General features: G+C 44.0%; 1 protein-coding gene across 5 annotated transcripts in view; it reads right to left on the bottom strand.

The window, feature by feature from the left end:
* Window positions 1-7,420: 7,420 nt before the first annotated feature.
* STEAP3 (STEAP3 metalloreductase) overlaps window positions 7,421-13,699 on the bottom strand; it is a 62,048-nt gene continuing 55,769 nt past the window's right edge. For all 5 annotated transcript variants that reach the window (XM_073885083.1, XM_025857337.2, XM_073885105.1 and 2 more), the window contains exon 5: window positions 7,421-10,227. In XM_073885083.1, the coding sequence (XP_073741184.1) occupies window positions 9,946-10,227 (282 nt within the window). In that variant the 3' untranslated portion in view covers window positions 7,421-9,945. The remainder of the gene's footprint in view (window positions 10,228-13,699) is intronic.

The following is a 13,699-nucleotide window of genomic DNA, read 5'->3' as shown; positions in this document are numbered from 1 at the left end:
GGTCCAGCATGGTCAGGTCCTGTCTCTTTGTTGATACTCTATTTGATAAGGCATCATTCTCATGTTTTCCTGTAGTTATTGAGAGATGGTCTCCTTTAGTTCTTTGAACATGTTTAAAAGTAGCTGGACTCTCTTATTACTTACAAAAATTTCTACATTCTTTTGGGGTTCCAGTATAGGAAATTATTACTTGTTTTTTCAAAAAAGATTTTATTTATTTATTTGTCAGAGAGAGCAAGAGAGAGAAAGAGCATGAGCACAAGCAGGGGGAACGGCAGGCAGAGGGCAAAACCGGCTCCCCGCTGAGCAAGAAGCCCAATGTGGGGCTCGATCCCAGGACTTTGGGATCATGACCTGAGCTGAAGCCAGATGCTTAACTGACTGAGCCAGCCAGGTGTCCCAAGAAATTGTTATTTGTAAATAATCAGTTTTGTGTCTTCTCTCTCTCTCTCTCTATATATATATAATTTCTTTTTTTTTTTAAGATTTTATTTATTTGACAGAGAGAGAGCACAAGCAGGGGGAGCAGCAGAGGGAGAGGGAGAAGCAAGCTCTCTGCTGAGCAGGGAGCCTGATGCGGGGCTCTATCCTAGGACCCTGGGATCATTACCTGAGCAGAAGGCAGACGCTTCAACTGAGCCACCCAGGCGCCCCTGTACCATTTATTTCATGTGTTATTTTCTTCTTTTGCATTGGCTAGTACCTCTGGTACAATCTTAAATAGGACTGGTGATCATGGGCATTTTTGTTCTTGATTCTATGTGAACTGCTTCTAACATTTCACCATGAAGAATAATATGTGCTGTAAATTTTTTTCTGTAAATATTTAAAAAAATTTTTTTAAAGATTTTATTTATTTATTTGACAGAGACATAGTGAGAGAGGGAACACAAGCAGGGGGAGTGGAAGAAGGAGAAGCAGTCCTCCCGCTGAGCAGGACCCTGGGATCATGACCTGAGCCGAAGGTAGACGCTTAATGACTGGGCCACCCAGGTGCCCCTTCTGTAAATTTTTAATACATTATCAGGATAAGGAAGTTCCCTTCTATTCCTATTTTGCTATGAGATTTTTAAAAAATTAAATCATGAAGAGGTATTGAATTTTATCATGTCTTTTTCTGTAATTGAGATGATAAAAATTTGGGGGCTGCCTGGGAGGCACAGTGGGTTAAGCATCCAACTCTTGGTTTCAGCTCAGCTCATGATCTCAGAGTCGTGAGATTGAGCCCTGGGTCAGGATCTGCGCTCAGTGCAGAGGTGGCTTGAGAGTCTCTCTCCCTTTCCTCCTCCTGCTCGTACTTGCTCTCTCTCTAAAATAAATAAATAAATCTTCAAAAAAAATTTTTAATGTAGTGCATATTTATAGAGTTTCTTATATTAAATTACACTTGTATTCCTGGAATATGTCAAACTTAGTCATGGTATTCAATCTTTTTATATATCACAAGATTAAATTTGCTGATATCTTTATTTGGGATTTCTGCATTTATGTTCATGAGTGAGACTGGCTTATAATTTTCCTTTCTCATATAGTTCTTGTCTATTTTTATTATCACTCATTGCCTCCTAGAATAAGTTGGAGAATGGTTTATCTTTTTATAATTTTTGGAAGAGTTTATGTAAGATGGAATGATTTGTTCTTTAAAAGTTTAGTAAAATTTTGCTGCTAAACCATCTGGGCCTTGGGTTTTTTGTGGGAATCTCTTTTTGGGGTGGGAAAATTTTAAACTACTGGTAGAATTTCTTTAATGACTGAGGAATATTCAGACTTTCTTTTTCTGAATCAGTTTTGGTAAGTTATATTTTCGTCCATTCTAAGTTGTCCAATTTAATCACATAAATTAATGTGTAGTATTCTCTTACTATCTTTTAAATTTGTTTCATCTGTAGTTTTGTCTTCTTTTTATACCTAGGATTTCCTCAGAGTCTTTTCTTTTTTTCCCCATGACTGGCCTTATCAAAGACTGATCTATTTGATTCGTCTTACCATAAAACCAGCTTTTGACTTTGTCAGTCCTTTTTACTGACCTTTCTATTTCATCAATTTCTGCTCTTACATTTAGTGTGCCTTTCTTTTTACTTTCTCTGAGTTGATTCTTAGTATATTAATTCTTAGTGCATAATTGAGACTACTGATTTCCTTCTAAGTAATATTTTTGCTGCATCCTCAAATTTTTGATGAAATATTAATTTGGTAATTAATGGAATTAATAATTCCATTTTAAATTTTTGAAAAAAATTCACTTTAATTTCCTTTTTGATTTATGACTTATTTGGAAATCTGTATTTTAAATTTCAAGATATATGGGCATTTAAAATGCAGCCTTGTATTCTTGATTTTTAACTTTTTTGCCCCAAGTTTAGAAAGTATATCTGTATGACATTTGTTCTTTGAAATTTTTTGAAATTTGCCCAGGTCTATATTTTCAATTTGTTTTCTTGAGAAGAACATAATTTCCTTATTCTTTATGATACCAAGCTTGTTATGTTATAAACACAGACACACAATTTTTTGTTTGTTGCAATTTCCCAGTATAACGATGAATTTGTCTACGTTTCTTTTTTTTTTTTTGCCTCATGTAGTTTGAAGCTGCATTATTAAATGCATACAATTCTAAAATATTTAAATCTTTATCATTATATAGTGACTCTAGCCCTAATATTGTCCTTTGTCATAAAGTATACTTTGTATAATAATCTAGCCACCTCAACTTTCATTTGGTTTGTTTTTGCCTAACACATTTTTTTACTATTACTTTATCTTTAGTTTTTAAGTATGCTACTTATAAATAGTATATAACTATATTGAAAAATCCAATCTGGTAATCTCTGTCTTTTAACTCAAGAATTTAATCCATTTGTATATGTTGTGATTATTGATATATGTGGATTTGTTTCTAACATCTACTTTTTGTTTTTGATGTCTCCTGCTTTTTCTATGCTATTTTTCTCTTTTCTTGCTTTTTAAGAATTGAAATTTTTGCTTGTTTTCCTATTTTGTTTTTTCCTCTCCTCAGGATTTGGATGTTATATTTTTAGGTTTTTAGTGCTTACCCTTGGCATTTTTCCAGGCTTACTTAACAAAATCTAAATTAGCCCATAATTTCTCCCACCCCCGAACAAGTACAAGAGTCTCAGAACATTTTAACTCAACCATTTACTCAGTCACCTTACATGTCATTGTTGTCCAGTCCTTCAGTGTCCCCTTAAAAAAAAAAAACAACTCACATTAAATAGACATGAATGTTATTTTACGTAGACATGGCTTGTTTAGGTTTATCTTCATGGTCACTATTTCTTTGTTTACCATTCCTTGTTTTTTGGCTCCCCCATGAGAGCATTTTCCTTCTATCTGAAGTATACTTTTTAGAAGTTCTTTAGATAAAAACTATTGATAAACTCTCCAATTTTTGCATATCTGAAATGTCCTTATTTTTTTTTTAAGATTTTATTTATTTATTTGACAGAGAGACACAGCGAGAGAGGGAACACAAGCAGAGGAATGGGAGAGGGAGAAGCAGGCTTCCCGCTGAGCAGGGAGTCTGATGCGGGGCCCGATCCCAGGACACTGGGATCATGACCTGAGCTGAAGGCAGACGCCTAAGAACTGAGCCACCCAGGCGCCCCTTGCCTTCTTTCTAAGATCAGTTTTGCTAGATTTACAATTCTAATAGAAGTTGACAATTATTTCCTCTCTGCACTTTCGAGATATTAGATCACTATTTTCTGATTTCCATTGATTTATTAAGTTTGTTATAATTTCACAATTGTAAATAATCTGTCATTTTTCTCCAGCTGCTTTTTGAACTTCCTAGTGTGTCTAGGTGTGGTTTCATTTTTCACATTTGCTTTCCTGCTCAGAGGTATACGTTGTACTTTCTGCTTTTCTAGAGTCTAGTCTTCTATTACTTTTTGGAAAATCCTCAGCCTTTATCTCTTTAAAATTTGCCTCTCTACCATTTTTTCTTTCTGGAGCTTCACTTATTTGTATGTTAGACTTTTTCATTTTAAGCTCTATCTCTTTTAACCTCTCTTTTATATTTTCTGTCCATTTGTCTCTCTTTCTCTCTCTCTCTCTCTTTTTTTTTTTTTGCATTCTGGACAATTTCTTCAGCTCCATTTTAGAATTCACTAATTTTTTCCAATCAGCTGTTAAATCCATCAGATTAGGTTTGTTTCCAACAATCTTTCATTTCTGAATTTTCTATTTTTCATCATACCTGGTCCTTTCATTGTGCCTTATTTCTTACTTATTTTTGTGACTCTATTTTTTAATCCTTTATTATATCATTATTTTCTATTTGATAATTCTGTTCTTTGAAGTCTTTGGGAGTTGTGTTTCTGCTGATTCTCACCTGTGGCTTGTTGATCTTAGATACTGAGCTCCCACTTGGTTGGTCTGAATTGAGGCAGGAAGGACTTAAATTTGCCTCTGCCAGGAGCCAAGGACAGCACTGTCTGGTTTATTTGTATGTGCATGCATACTCCCATTTCTTTTCTGCCCTGGTGATTTCTCTTACCTCCGAGAGTTTAGCAGTACATTAAAAAGTATGTCTTTTGTCCAAGAACCAGTTGCTTTGTAGGAGGAAGACTCCTCAGGAAGTGAAAGCCTTAATGAATTCTCTAGTTAGGAAACAGTTTTAACTGTTGGATAAATTAGATTTTTTATGAGTAGGCTCTGCATATGATAGAAACTGTAGAAATAAGCTAGGTTTCTCATCTGGTAGATGAAATCAACACTCAGTAAACAAGGGGTTGATTGTTTACTTTATGGGAGGATTGGCATGGAGGCTTTTGGTTGCTAAGTGTATCAAAAGTTCCATTTGTGACTGTCCATTTCTCAACAGAGAAAACAAAAATGAATCCGAAGCATTCTGAGTAACTATTAGAGGTCAAACTGAATAAGTTAAAGTACCTGGAATTATTACAGAAATTGGTGGGGGAAAATAGAATTTACCTGAGCAAAAACTCCACTTTGCACACTAAACAAAATTAGTACGTTTCATCTTAGACAAAAAATGTTATAAACAAGTTGTTTGTTTTGTTTCGTCTTGGCTAACTGTATCAAGTTTCCCTGGACAGCTCCCTTTTCACTTTCTCCAACAATTATTTTTAACCTTTTCCTCCCTCTTCAACCGTCAGTGTCAAATCTTCTTCCCTCACGGTTATGCTTAGCAAATGCCACTGACTTTTCTACAAAGGATACAGACATCATCAGAAAAGAACTTCTACAACTTACATCACCAAAGGAAATCCTCCACCCATTGGCACCTATCCTTTTCTCCTAATTTAATTAATTAATTTATTTTTTAGCGAGGGAGGGAGGGTAGAGGGAGAGGGAGAGAGAGAATCCCAAGCAGCCTCCATGCCCAGCACAGAGCCGGATGTGGGGCTCCATCCCACAACCCTGAGATCACAACCTAAGCCAAAATCAAGAGTCGGACACTCAACTGACTCAGCCACCCAGGCGCCCCTTTACTAATATTAAAAGACAAGCCACTCCTTCCTGTGTTCTGGACTTCATCTCCTTACATATCCTCTGGGACTTTGATTCCCATTCTCTTTCTCTCTCTCTCTCTCTCTCTCTCTCTCTCTCCCCTTCAACTACTCCTGTTCATCTTGTTCTTTTCCAGGAATACCTAAAACATGTTCAGGTTAAAACCATGGGGAAAAGATCCCCAGCTCCCCTTCTTCTACCCCCCTATTTCTCCCCAGTTTCCAATCCTCTCTCTCCCCCACTTCATTGCCAAATCTCGGATGAGTTGTCCACTGCTCCCCATTTCCTCAGTTCTCATCCATCCCCAGGCCTCCAACACATTCCATTGACATTCTCACTGCAGAGTTTCCGTATTTCCAAACCCAGTGGTGGACATTTATTGGTCTTCACCCTCTTTGACTTCTCCATAGCATTCAACCGTGTTTCAAACACTCAGTGCACACGTGTACACGCATACACACTCATACACTTCTTTAACCCTTGCTTTAAAATGTCGGTTATAAAGGAGGTCGATAATGTTGCGTTCATTGTATTTCTCTTAAAACCAATTACCGTAAGATTATTACTCGTAATAATCACTACTCATTATTAGTAGAGTATATAGTAGTGTAATTATTCTAGTTCTACTTCATGTTTTAATTAAGACCTTATTCTATTGATTTAAAAAGTGTATGCATAGGTAGGTTCTATTTCTAAATTTCATTTTAGGTGAGTAAAAAGCGTTTTCAAATTATCTATTAGAAACAGTTGGTGCTGGTTTGGTGGGACTGAGAGTTTCTGCCAGCTTCCTCTTTGTAAAGAGAGCAGGGCAGTGACCCAGTAGAAGCCAAGGGCCCACGTCACTGCTTTTGGAAAAGATTCAGCTTGTCAAAGAGCTGAGTGACAAATCTTCTCTTAAACTTCTAGGAGTTATTTTGGTTGCTCTGTAGTTCTTGTGTGAACCACCTTAATAATGGACGTTCTTTCATCACTTCTTTTAAAGCTTAACTCTCAGCATCATGTGTGGGAGGACACAGAGTAGAAAAACAAAACTCCAAGCGTGAGATGTTGTTTGCTGTTGAAAATGATTTGTAGTGAAGTTGTTTTCTGACCGTCGTTCTTTCTTTGGAAGACTCTTCTCGTGGGCTCAAGGCCATCTTTTGGTTATTGTTCCCAAGAAATGGTTTTTAGCCACTAGACTGCTTTATGCACGTGGGTTTCTTTTTTCTTTTTCCCCCTATACAGTAAGACAGTTCTGCTTTAGTAGAAAAGCTGGACTGCATAATAGGTCGGTGTTCTGCCTTTCAGAGAACGGGCTGCAGCTGCATCTGCAGTGTGCACGGGCCTACCTCTCCAGGGCTGCCAGGGAACCAACGTCCTGGGAAGGATTAACACGGCAGCAATGCAGCACAGCAGGGACAAAGGGAGCCATCTAAGCCCTTGTTACTTAGAGTGTCTGAGGATCAACACCATCCATGTCACCTGGGAGTTTATTAGAAATGCACAGGCTCAGCCTCATCCCAGATCAGTGGTCCAGAGCCTTTTCGTTTGAACAAGATCCCTACGTGACTCCTGTGCACATTCTAGTTGGACAAGCACCACTGCTCTTAGCCTACGTTCAAAGCTGCAGCCTTCCGACCATGGCACAGACACTGCTTCCTCTGGGAAGCTCCACTGGCTTTGGTTAGGGGGCTCCTTTCGCACACACAACCGATCCCCATCCCCCACCCCCACCACGTTGTCGCCTGGATCTTGTCTGTCCTTCCTAGCCTGTTGCTGTAGGTCTGCATGCCTGTCCTTCCTCAGAGGTGAGCTCTAGCCCAGATCATTCTGTGCCCCACCTTGCATACTGCCTGACTCAGAGCAAGCGCCAATCAGAAGGCTCATGGAGCCAATGAATGAATGAGTGGGCAGTGATCGGCAGGACAGAAATAAAAGCCTGAAATTCACAGAAGGTTAGGTGTTTATTTTTGCTGCTTCTTAGACAAGCTCTACAAGGTAAACGCAAAATACAGACTGTTTCAGTGGCATTGATTTTAAACGTCAACCTCAGACCATGGCATTTAGGACTTCTGGAGCACATTGGTTCAGGCACTTTTGTACCCAGAGGCACACAGAGTTTACCAGGCTGAAAGGGAGTGACTTGCTCTCATGGGGATGCTGTTGCCAGCTGCCTGGTGAGGTAGGGAAGAGCAACAGACACCAGATCAAGCCCAAGCACACAGCACACCCTGCCTTTCATGAGCTGATTGTCCAGCTGGTAGGCAGCCAGGTCCTCTGCTGCACTTGTTCCCTCCTGCCACCCACCTTGGAACCAGTTCCCTCCCCTAGGAGCACCTGCAGCAGGAGGTGGGCAGGGAAGGGGAGGGCGCATACTGGATGTTGCTGGATGTCAGCATCTTTGGTATAAGGAAATTCCCTGGGCCCAGGGAGGGCTGGAGAAGGAAGGCAGCCAATACTGACTGGGGTTGGAAAGCCCTAGTGGATCCCAGGTGCCCCTGTTCTCCCTGCTTCCAATCAGCAGGAAATGGACGGGCCCTCATTTTATGAATCGAATGCTGGAATCTGTGCTTCGCCTGCCTCCTTTCCAGTGAGCTTCTCCGAGGAACACGGCGGCCGCTCCATCGGGGCCCATTTGGAAGACAAGCTTCTGCCGCTCAGCCTTGAAGCAGCAGATGGAAAACATCAGCAGGAAGCACACAGCTTCGCCTGCACCGCCTTCCCTCCATCAGTCACTGGCCTAATGAGATATTCTTGCACTTGGCTTTTTTTTTTTTCCCCCCCTTTTCACTAAAGGACCCTAATGTGCTCTACAGACATGGGCTCCTGAGGCCTCCCTGGGGGAAGCAGGGACCTCCTCTTCTCACAAGGGTCTTATTAGCCTTTGCTGGCTCGACTCTCTGTTCCTAAGATGCCCTCTCGCCGGGAAGACCTGAGCCATAAGCATGACCAGAGCTCCCCATTCAGAGCAGAGTTCAGCGTTTACCTCACTTGTGTCTTCCATTGGGGCTTTATCCCCTTTGTGTTCACAGGTGCTTTTTTTGTGGAGGTGACAGATCATCCTGGTTCTAGGGTGCGGGGGCTCAGCCCAAAACAGCTTTTTCTCCACAGGGGACATAAAAGCGGTTTCAATAGGAACAAGCATGGGATTTGAGGACATGCGTCCTATGACCCTGGCTGTGGTCCAGCCTCTTGTGCTTTGGGGTAGCAGCACTTCAAGTTTGTAGCTTTGGTAGAAAAGACCCTCCCCAATGATTCTGAAGTGTGACTGCCTGGCATTGGTGATTCTTGGGGTGTCCTGTTGCCCACGTTCTCCCTGTTTCCCTGGAGCAGTGGGGAACTTGGAGCCAGTGTGGTTTTCTGGCAGGTTCTCTGCCCGGCAGCAGCAGCAGGGACATACCAATGAGGTCCCCCGTGTTTTTCCACGGGACAGATTCAGTGGAGACAATCAGTCCTTCCGCGTGCTGGGTGGGGCCCAGGAAAGCCTTAGTTGGGATGCTGAGCGCTGTCTGCCTTGTTTTCCCCTCCCCCTCGGGCTGACTTTTAGAGGGCCTGCTCTGGGCCTTCCTAAGAGATACCCACACTAATGATCTGCAAGGTGAGAAGGCACAGTGGTTTAAAGAACGGTCATCACCAACTTAAAGGAGGGAAAGAAATTACACTTGTTCTCAAGATGGTTCATTAGTAGCTCCTGCACGGAGGTGACTTCACACTCCCACAAGAGATCAATGTGCCGCCCCTGTGGTGACTTCGGACTTTCAGGGAAAAAAAAAAATCTCCCCAGCTCAGGGAGGACTGGGGAGATCAGCTTGGGCCCCGATCCCCCTGCCCCCTCGACCTGGCAAAGGACCACTCAACAATTGGCTCCCAGGGTACAGACAGCAGCCTCACCCCCCACGGGCCCTGACCTCCTGCTGCTGCCGAAGGTGAATGAGGGCGGAGGCCTCCCCCTGCTCTGCTTGCTTGCTGGAGACTCTTTAGCCCAGTGCAGGCCGCGCTCTTATCTGCCCCCTTAGAGCCCCGGCTCTGCAAAAGCCTCGGGAAAGCGGCAAAAAGGGAGTGGGAACACAAATGGATCGAGTCCACCAAGGTACAAGCCACTCACTGCCTTTTCTGTGCAGAGTGTGTGTCCGTCCCTGCAGCGATCCCAATAGGGTGAGGTGCTGTTCTCCTAACGTCTGGCACTGGCTTTTAAATCTACAAGTTGAAATCTCAGGGACTCAACTTTTTAGCTAAGTAAGTATAAATGCAAATCCCGTTATATATATGAAATCTATATGAACGTATATGTCACACCTGTGTGTGTGCCATTCTGAATATTACCGCATACATGTGGGTCCCAGGAATTCAGACCTTGAACCACCACTTGGCGCATGATTTCACCAGACCGCATGACCCAGAAAAGCAGCCCTGACAGGCCCAGGGCACTGTCCTGCCCGTGTCTGGTTTCTGGGGTCAGAGGCAGGCACCTCACACGTGGCTCGTCTTCTGGGCCAGGGCGTGGTCCATGGGCAGAGTAAACTTGACGCCACCATCCTTCTCCCAGCCCCTCCGGATTTTGGAGAGCCTGCGGCTGAAGCAGGGGAGCAGGAACAGGCCTTTGGCCAGGATCACGACACAGGGCACGAGCAGTGTGAGCGTGAACGTGGGAGGCAGGTAGAACTTGTAGTGGCTGTCTTCGAAGGCACGGGTCCAGCCATAGGTGAGTGTGTGCAGGGTGCTCAGCACCAGGGCCACAAAGCCCAGGGTCGACTGCAGGAGAAAGGAAGGATGGAGTTAGGGCCAGGGTGGTGACACGGGGTGATTCCACCAAGGGCTCTTCTGCCTGCCTGGCTGAGGGGGAGAAAGGAGGACTGCTCTGGTAGTCGAGACTCTGGGTTCCAATCCCAGCCCTGTCCAAATGCTCTGAGCCTCAGTTTCCCCAACAGAAAAATGAGAATAATGCCTCTACCCTGCAGGTGTGTCAGGATCGACTAAATCATGAGGATCTGGTAAATGATGCTGCTTTTCCTCAACCTGTGTTATTCGTACCTCTGGTGGGCTTTAGATGGAATGAAGTTCAACGACGTTTAAAAACACTTTACTAGTTTTGTGCATAGTTTAATGTATAGTAGAGTAACAGATGTCTGACAGCTACCCAAGCCATAATTTCACCAATAATATCTGGCCTAAGATGAGGCCAGATAAAAAAGTGAATTGGTTTGAAGTTGATTTAAACATGGACACAAAGTAACAAACGTACTTGGCGTGTGGATTTGGCACCAGTAGTGAGGGCGGCTCCGAGGCCTGTAGGCCGGGTGACCTGACACTCTCTGTGAAGCCCTCGGCTTTCGAGCATCATGTAGATGCTCTTGGTGGGGGCTGGTCCCTCCCCTCCTACCCACACCCTGACTCATCAACACCTCAGATGGAAACCCCGCCAGGTTCCTCTCTTGCCTAGAAGGGAGTGGGTACTGCATGGAGACCGGGACAGTCACAAACCCAAACGGAAGCAGTTTAGGCCATCCTGCAGGGAAGGTGAACGTCCCAGCCCTTGAGCCACAGGTGGGCTTCTATGCGCCACCTCCAGCCAAGAGCAGCTCTTCATCACCCCAAGGGCCATACAATCCTGACTTTCCACGGGAGCCGGGGCATGGAAATAGCTGGGAAGTGCTGATCTGTAGCTCTAGCCTTGGAATCTCTGGCAGTTTCTTGTGGACAACAAATGAGGCATTCCAGAGTCTACTCAAATGACACTGTGACCCTGGGCAAGCCACTAACTGAGCCTCAGTGACAAGTAAGTGGTCCCCAAAGCTAAAGTTGGAGATGTGGGGGAAGCGCTATATAGATGGGCATTCTGCAGCCGCCAGAGAAGCCAGGGATGATGGAGAGCTTGGCGCAGCAAGGGGCAGGGCTTTGTGGAAGGCACAGAGAAGCACTGGGCGGTTCTGACTGTATTCCGTAAGCACCAAGGAACCACTGAGAGATCTGGGGCAGGAGAGCCCTGTGTTTATTACATAAGGAATGAAAATAGCAGTGACTCATCAAGCCATGAACACATATGCATTTTCTCCAAGGAGACACTGGAAGGGCTTAATTGAAATGTGGCAGTATGACGGTACCTCGGGGTACTCTTTATAGGTTGGCTTGGAGCTTTGCACAGAGAAGCTACAATTGGGCCTCCTGGATTTCCTTCTAGCCCCACTTGTCAGCATTGACCCAGGGGGTTTGGCTGAGAGACACTGTCTGGCCTGCACTCCCCTCCGGCACGGGTCTAAGCGGGTCCGATTCTGCTACCATGCCTCATTCTTGCTCCTCTCTATTGTGGGGGACGCCCTGCCTACGCCAGGATGGCCAGCCTCGGTACGTGGGAGAACACTGTTCGGGAGAATTGCTCTCAATACTTCTATGAGAAAAACAAAACATTTTCTAATGGCTCTACACTATATGTTCATAGATAGGTTCCCAGGTACAGCATTTTTGACCCCTAAAAAACACTAGCTGCCAAAAGATCCCCAGTTTCTAGCCTTCCTAGCCATCTCTGTGTTTTCTTGGCTTTCAGTAACTTAGAAGATGTTTTTATCCCACCTTTAACAATTTCCTGGCTCCACACAGCCTGTTGGGAAGAGCCATGGGGTGGCTCTGTGCTTCTACCCACAGTTATGTCATATTAAAATGGTCATCCCCCAAAATAGAAGGCTCCCTGACTGCGAGTCACAACCAGCTCCTCGTCACTTCTAGATGTATCTATCAAGAATTCCAAATCTCGGGGCGCCTGGGTGGCTCAGTCGTTAAGTGTCTGCCTTCAGCTCAGGTCATGATCCCGGGGTTCTGGGATCGAGCCCCGCATCAGGCTCCCTGCTTGATGGGAAGTCTGCTTCTCCCTCTCTACTCTCCCTGCTTGTGTTCCCTCTCTCACTGTCTCTCTCTCTGTCAAATAAATAAATAAAATCTTTAAAAAAAAAAATCCAAATATTAAAAAAAAAAAAAAGAATTCCAAATCTCCTTGAAACTTCTGAACCACACCCACTTTGTCTAAAAGTTCTGATCTGTCGATATTGAGGACTGGGGTTAAGAAGGTCTCCAGCACTGGGCGCCTGGGTGGCTCAGATGGTTAAGCGTCTGCCTTCGGCTCAGGTCATGATCCCGGGGTCGTGGGATCGAGTCCCGCATCGGGCTCCCTGCTGCTTGGGAGCCTGCTTCTCCCTCTGCTTCTCTCTCTCTCCCTCTGTCTCTCATGAATAAATAAATAAAATCTTAAAAAAAAAAAAAAAAAGAAAAGAAGGTCTCCAGCACTGAGGAACTATTTGGGATTAAAATCCAAACTATACAGAGAACTCCCAAACTCAATGACAGAAAACCAAACACCTCATTTCAAAAATAGGCAAAGTACTTGAATAGAAATTTCTCCAAAGAAGACGTACGAAATGGCCTATAAGCACACGAAGAGATGCTCAACGTCACTCATCATCAGGGAAATGCAGGTCTAAACCACAATGGGATGTCGCCTCACACCCATGAGGATGGCTACAGCCAAAAACCCAGAAAACAAGGTTGAGAGGATGTGGAGAAACTGGAAGCCTTGCGCACTGTGGGTAGGTGCAGCTGCGTGGAAGGTGGGGGGCGGTTCCTGAATAAATTAAAAATACAATTACCGCACACTCGAGTGCTCCTACTTCTGACCTGTACCCCAAAGGAATGCAAAGCAGGGTCCTGAAGAGATATGTGGACACCCTATACTCACAGTCGCCGAAACATGGAGGCAGCCCAAGTGCCCATCAGCAGAAGAATGGACAAGCAAAACGGGATATTTCTAAACAGTGGAATATTATTCAGCCTTAAAGAGGAAGGCAGTTCTGACACCTTGGTGTGACATGAACGGACCTTGAGGACATGATGCTCCGTGAAGTCAGCTGGACACAAAAAAGACAAATACTGTAGGATTGTCTTATAGGAGCTGGTGAAGTCATAGAGACAGAGAGTGGAATGGCGGTCGCCAGGGGCTGGGGAAGGGGACCGTGGGGAGTTAGTGATTCATGGGGACAGAGTGTTGCAAGACGGGAAAGAGCTCTGCAGATGGATGGTGGGGATGGTTGCCCCACAGTGGGGATGTACTTAGTATCACTGAACTGTACACTTAATGGTTAAGAGAGTAAATTTTGTGTTACGTTATTTTACTACAATAAAAAAAATTGAGAGGGAAGGAAAGGTCCCTAGCACTGACCATCAGAAATAAATCTTGAAC

This window comes from Callorhinus ursinus, unplaced genomic scaffold (assembly GCF_003265705.2).
Source record: "Callorhinus ursinus isolate GAN/ISIS: 27379988/994484 unplaced genomic scaffold, GSC_fseal_2.0 scaffold2, whole genome shotgun sequence".
Lineage (NCBI taxonomy): Eukaryota > Metazoa > Chordata > Mammalia > Carnivora > Otariidae > Callorhinus > Callorhinus ursinus.
The sequence above is the reverse complement of the archived record's forward strand: the minus strand, read 5'-3'. Positions and strand labels throughout refer to the sequence as shown.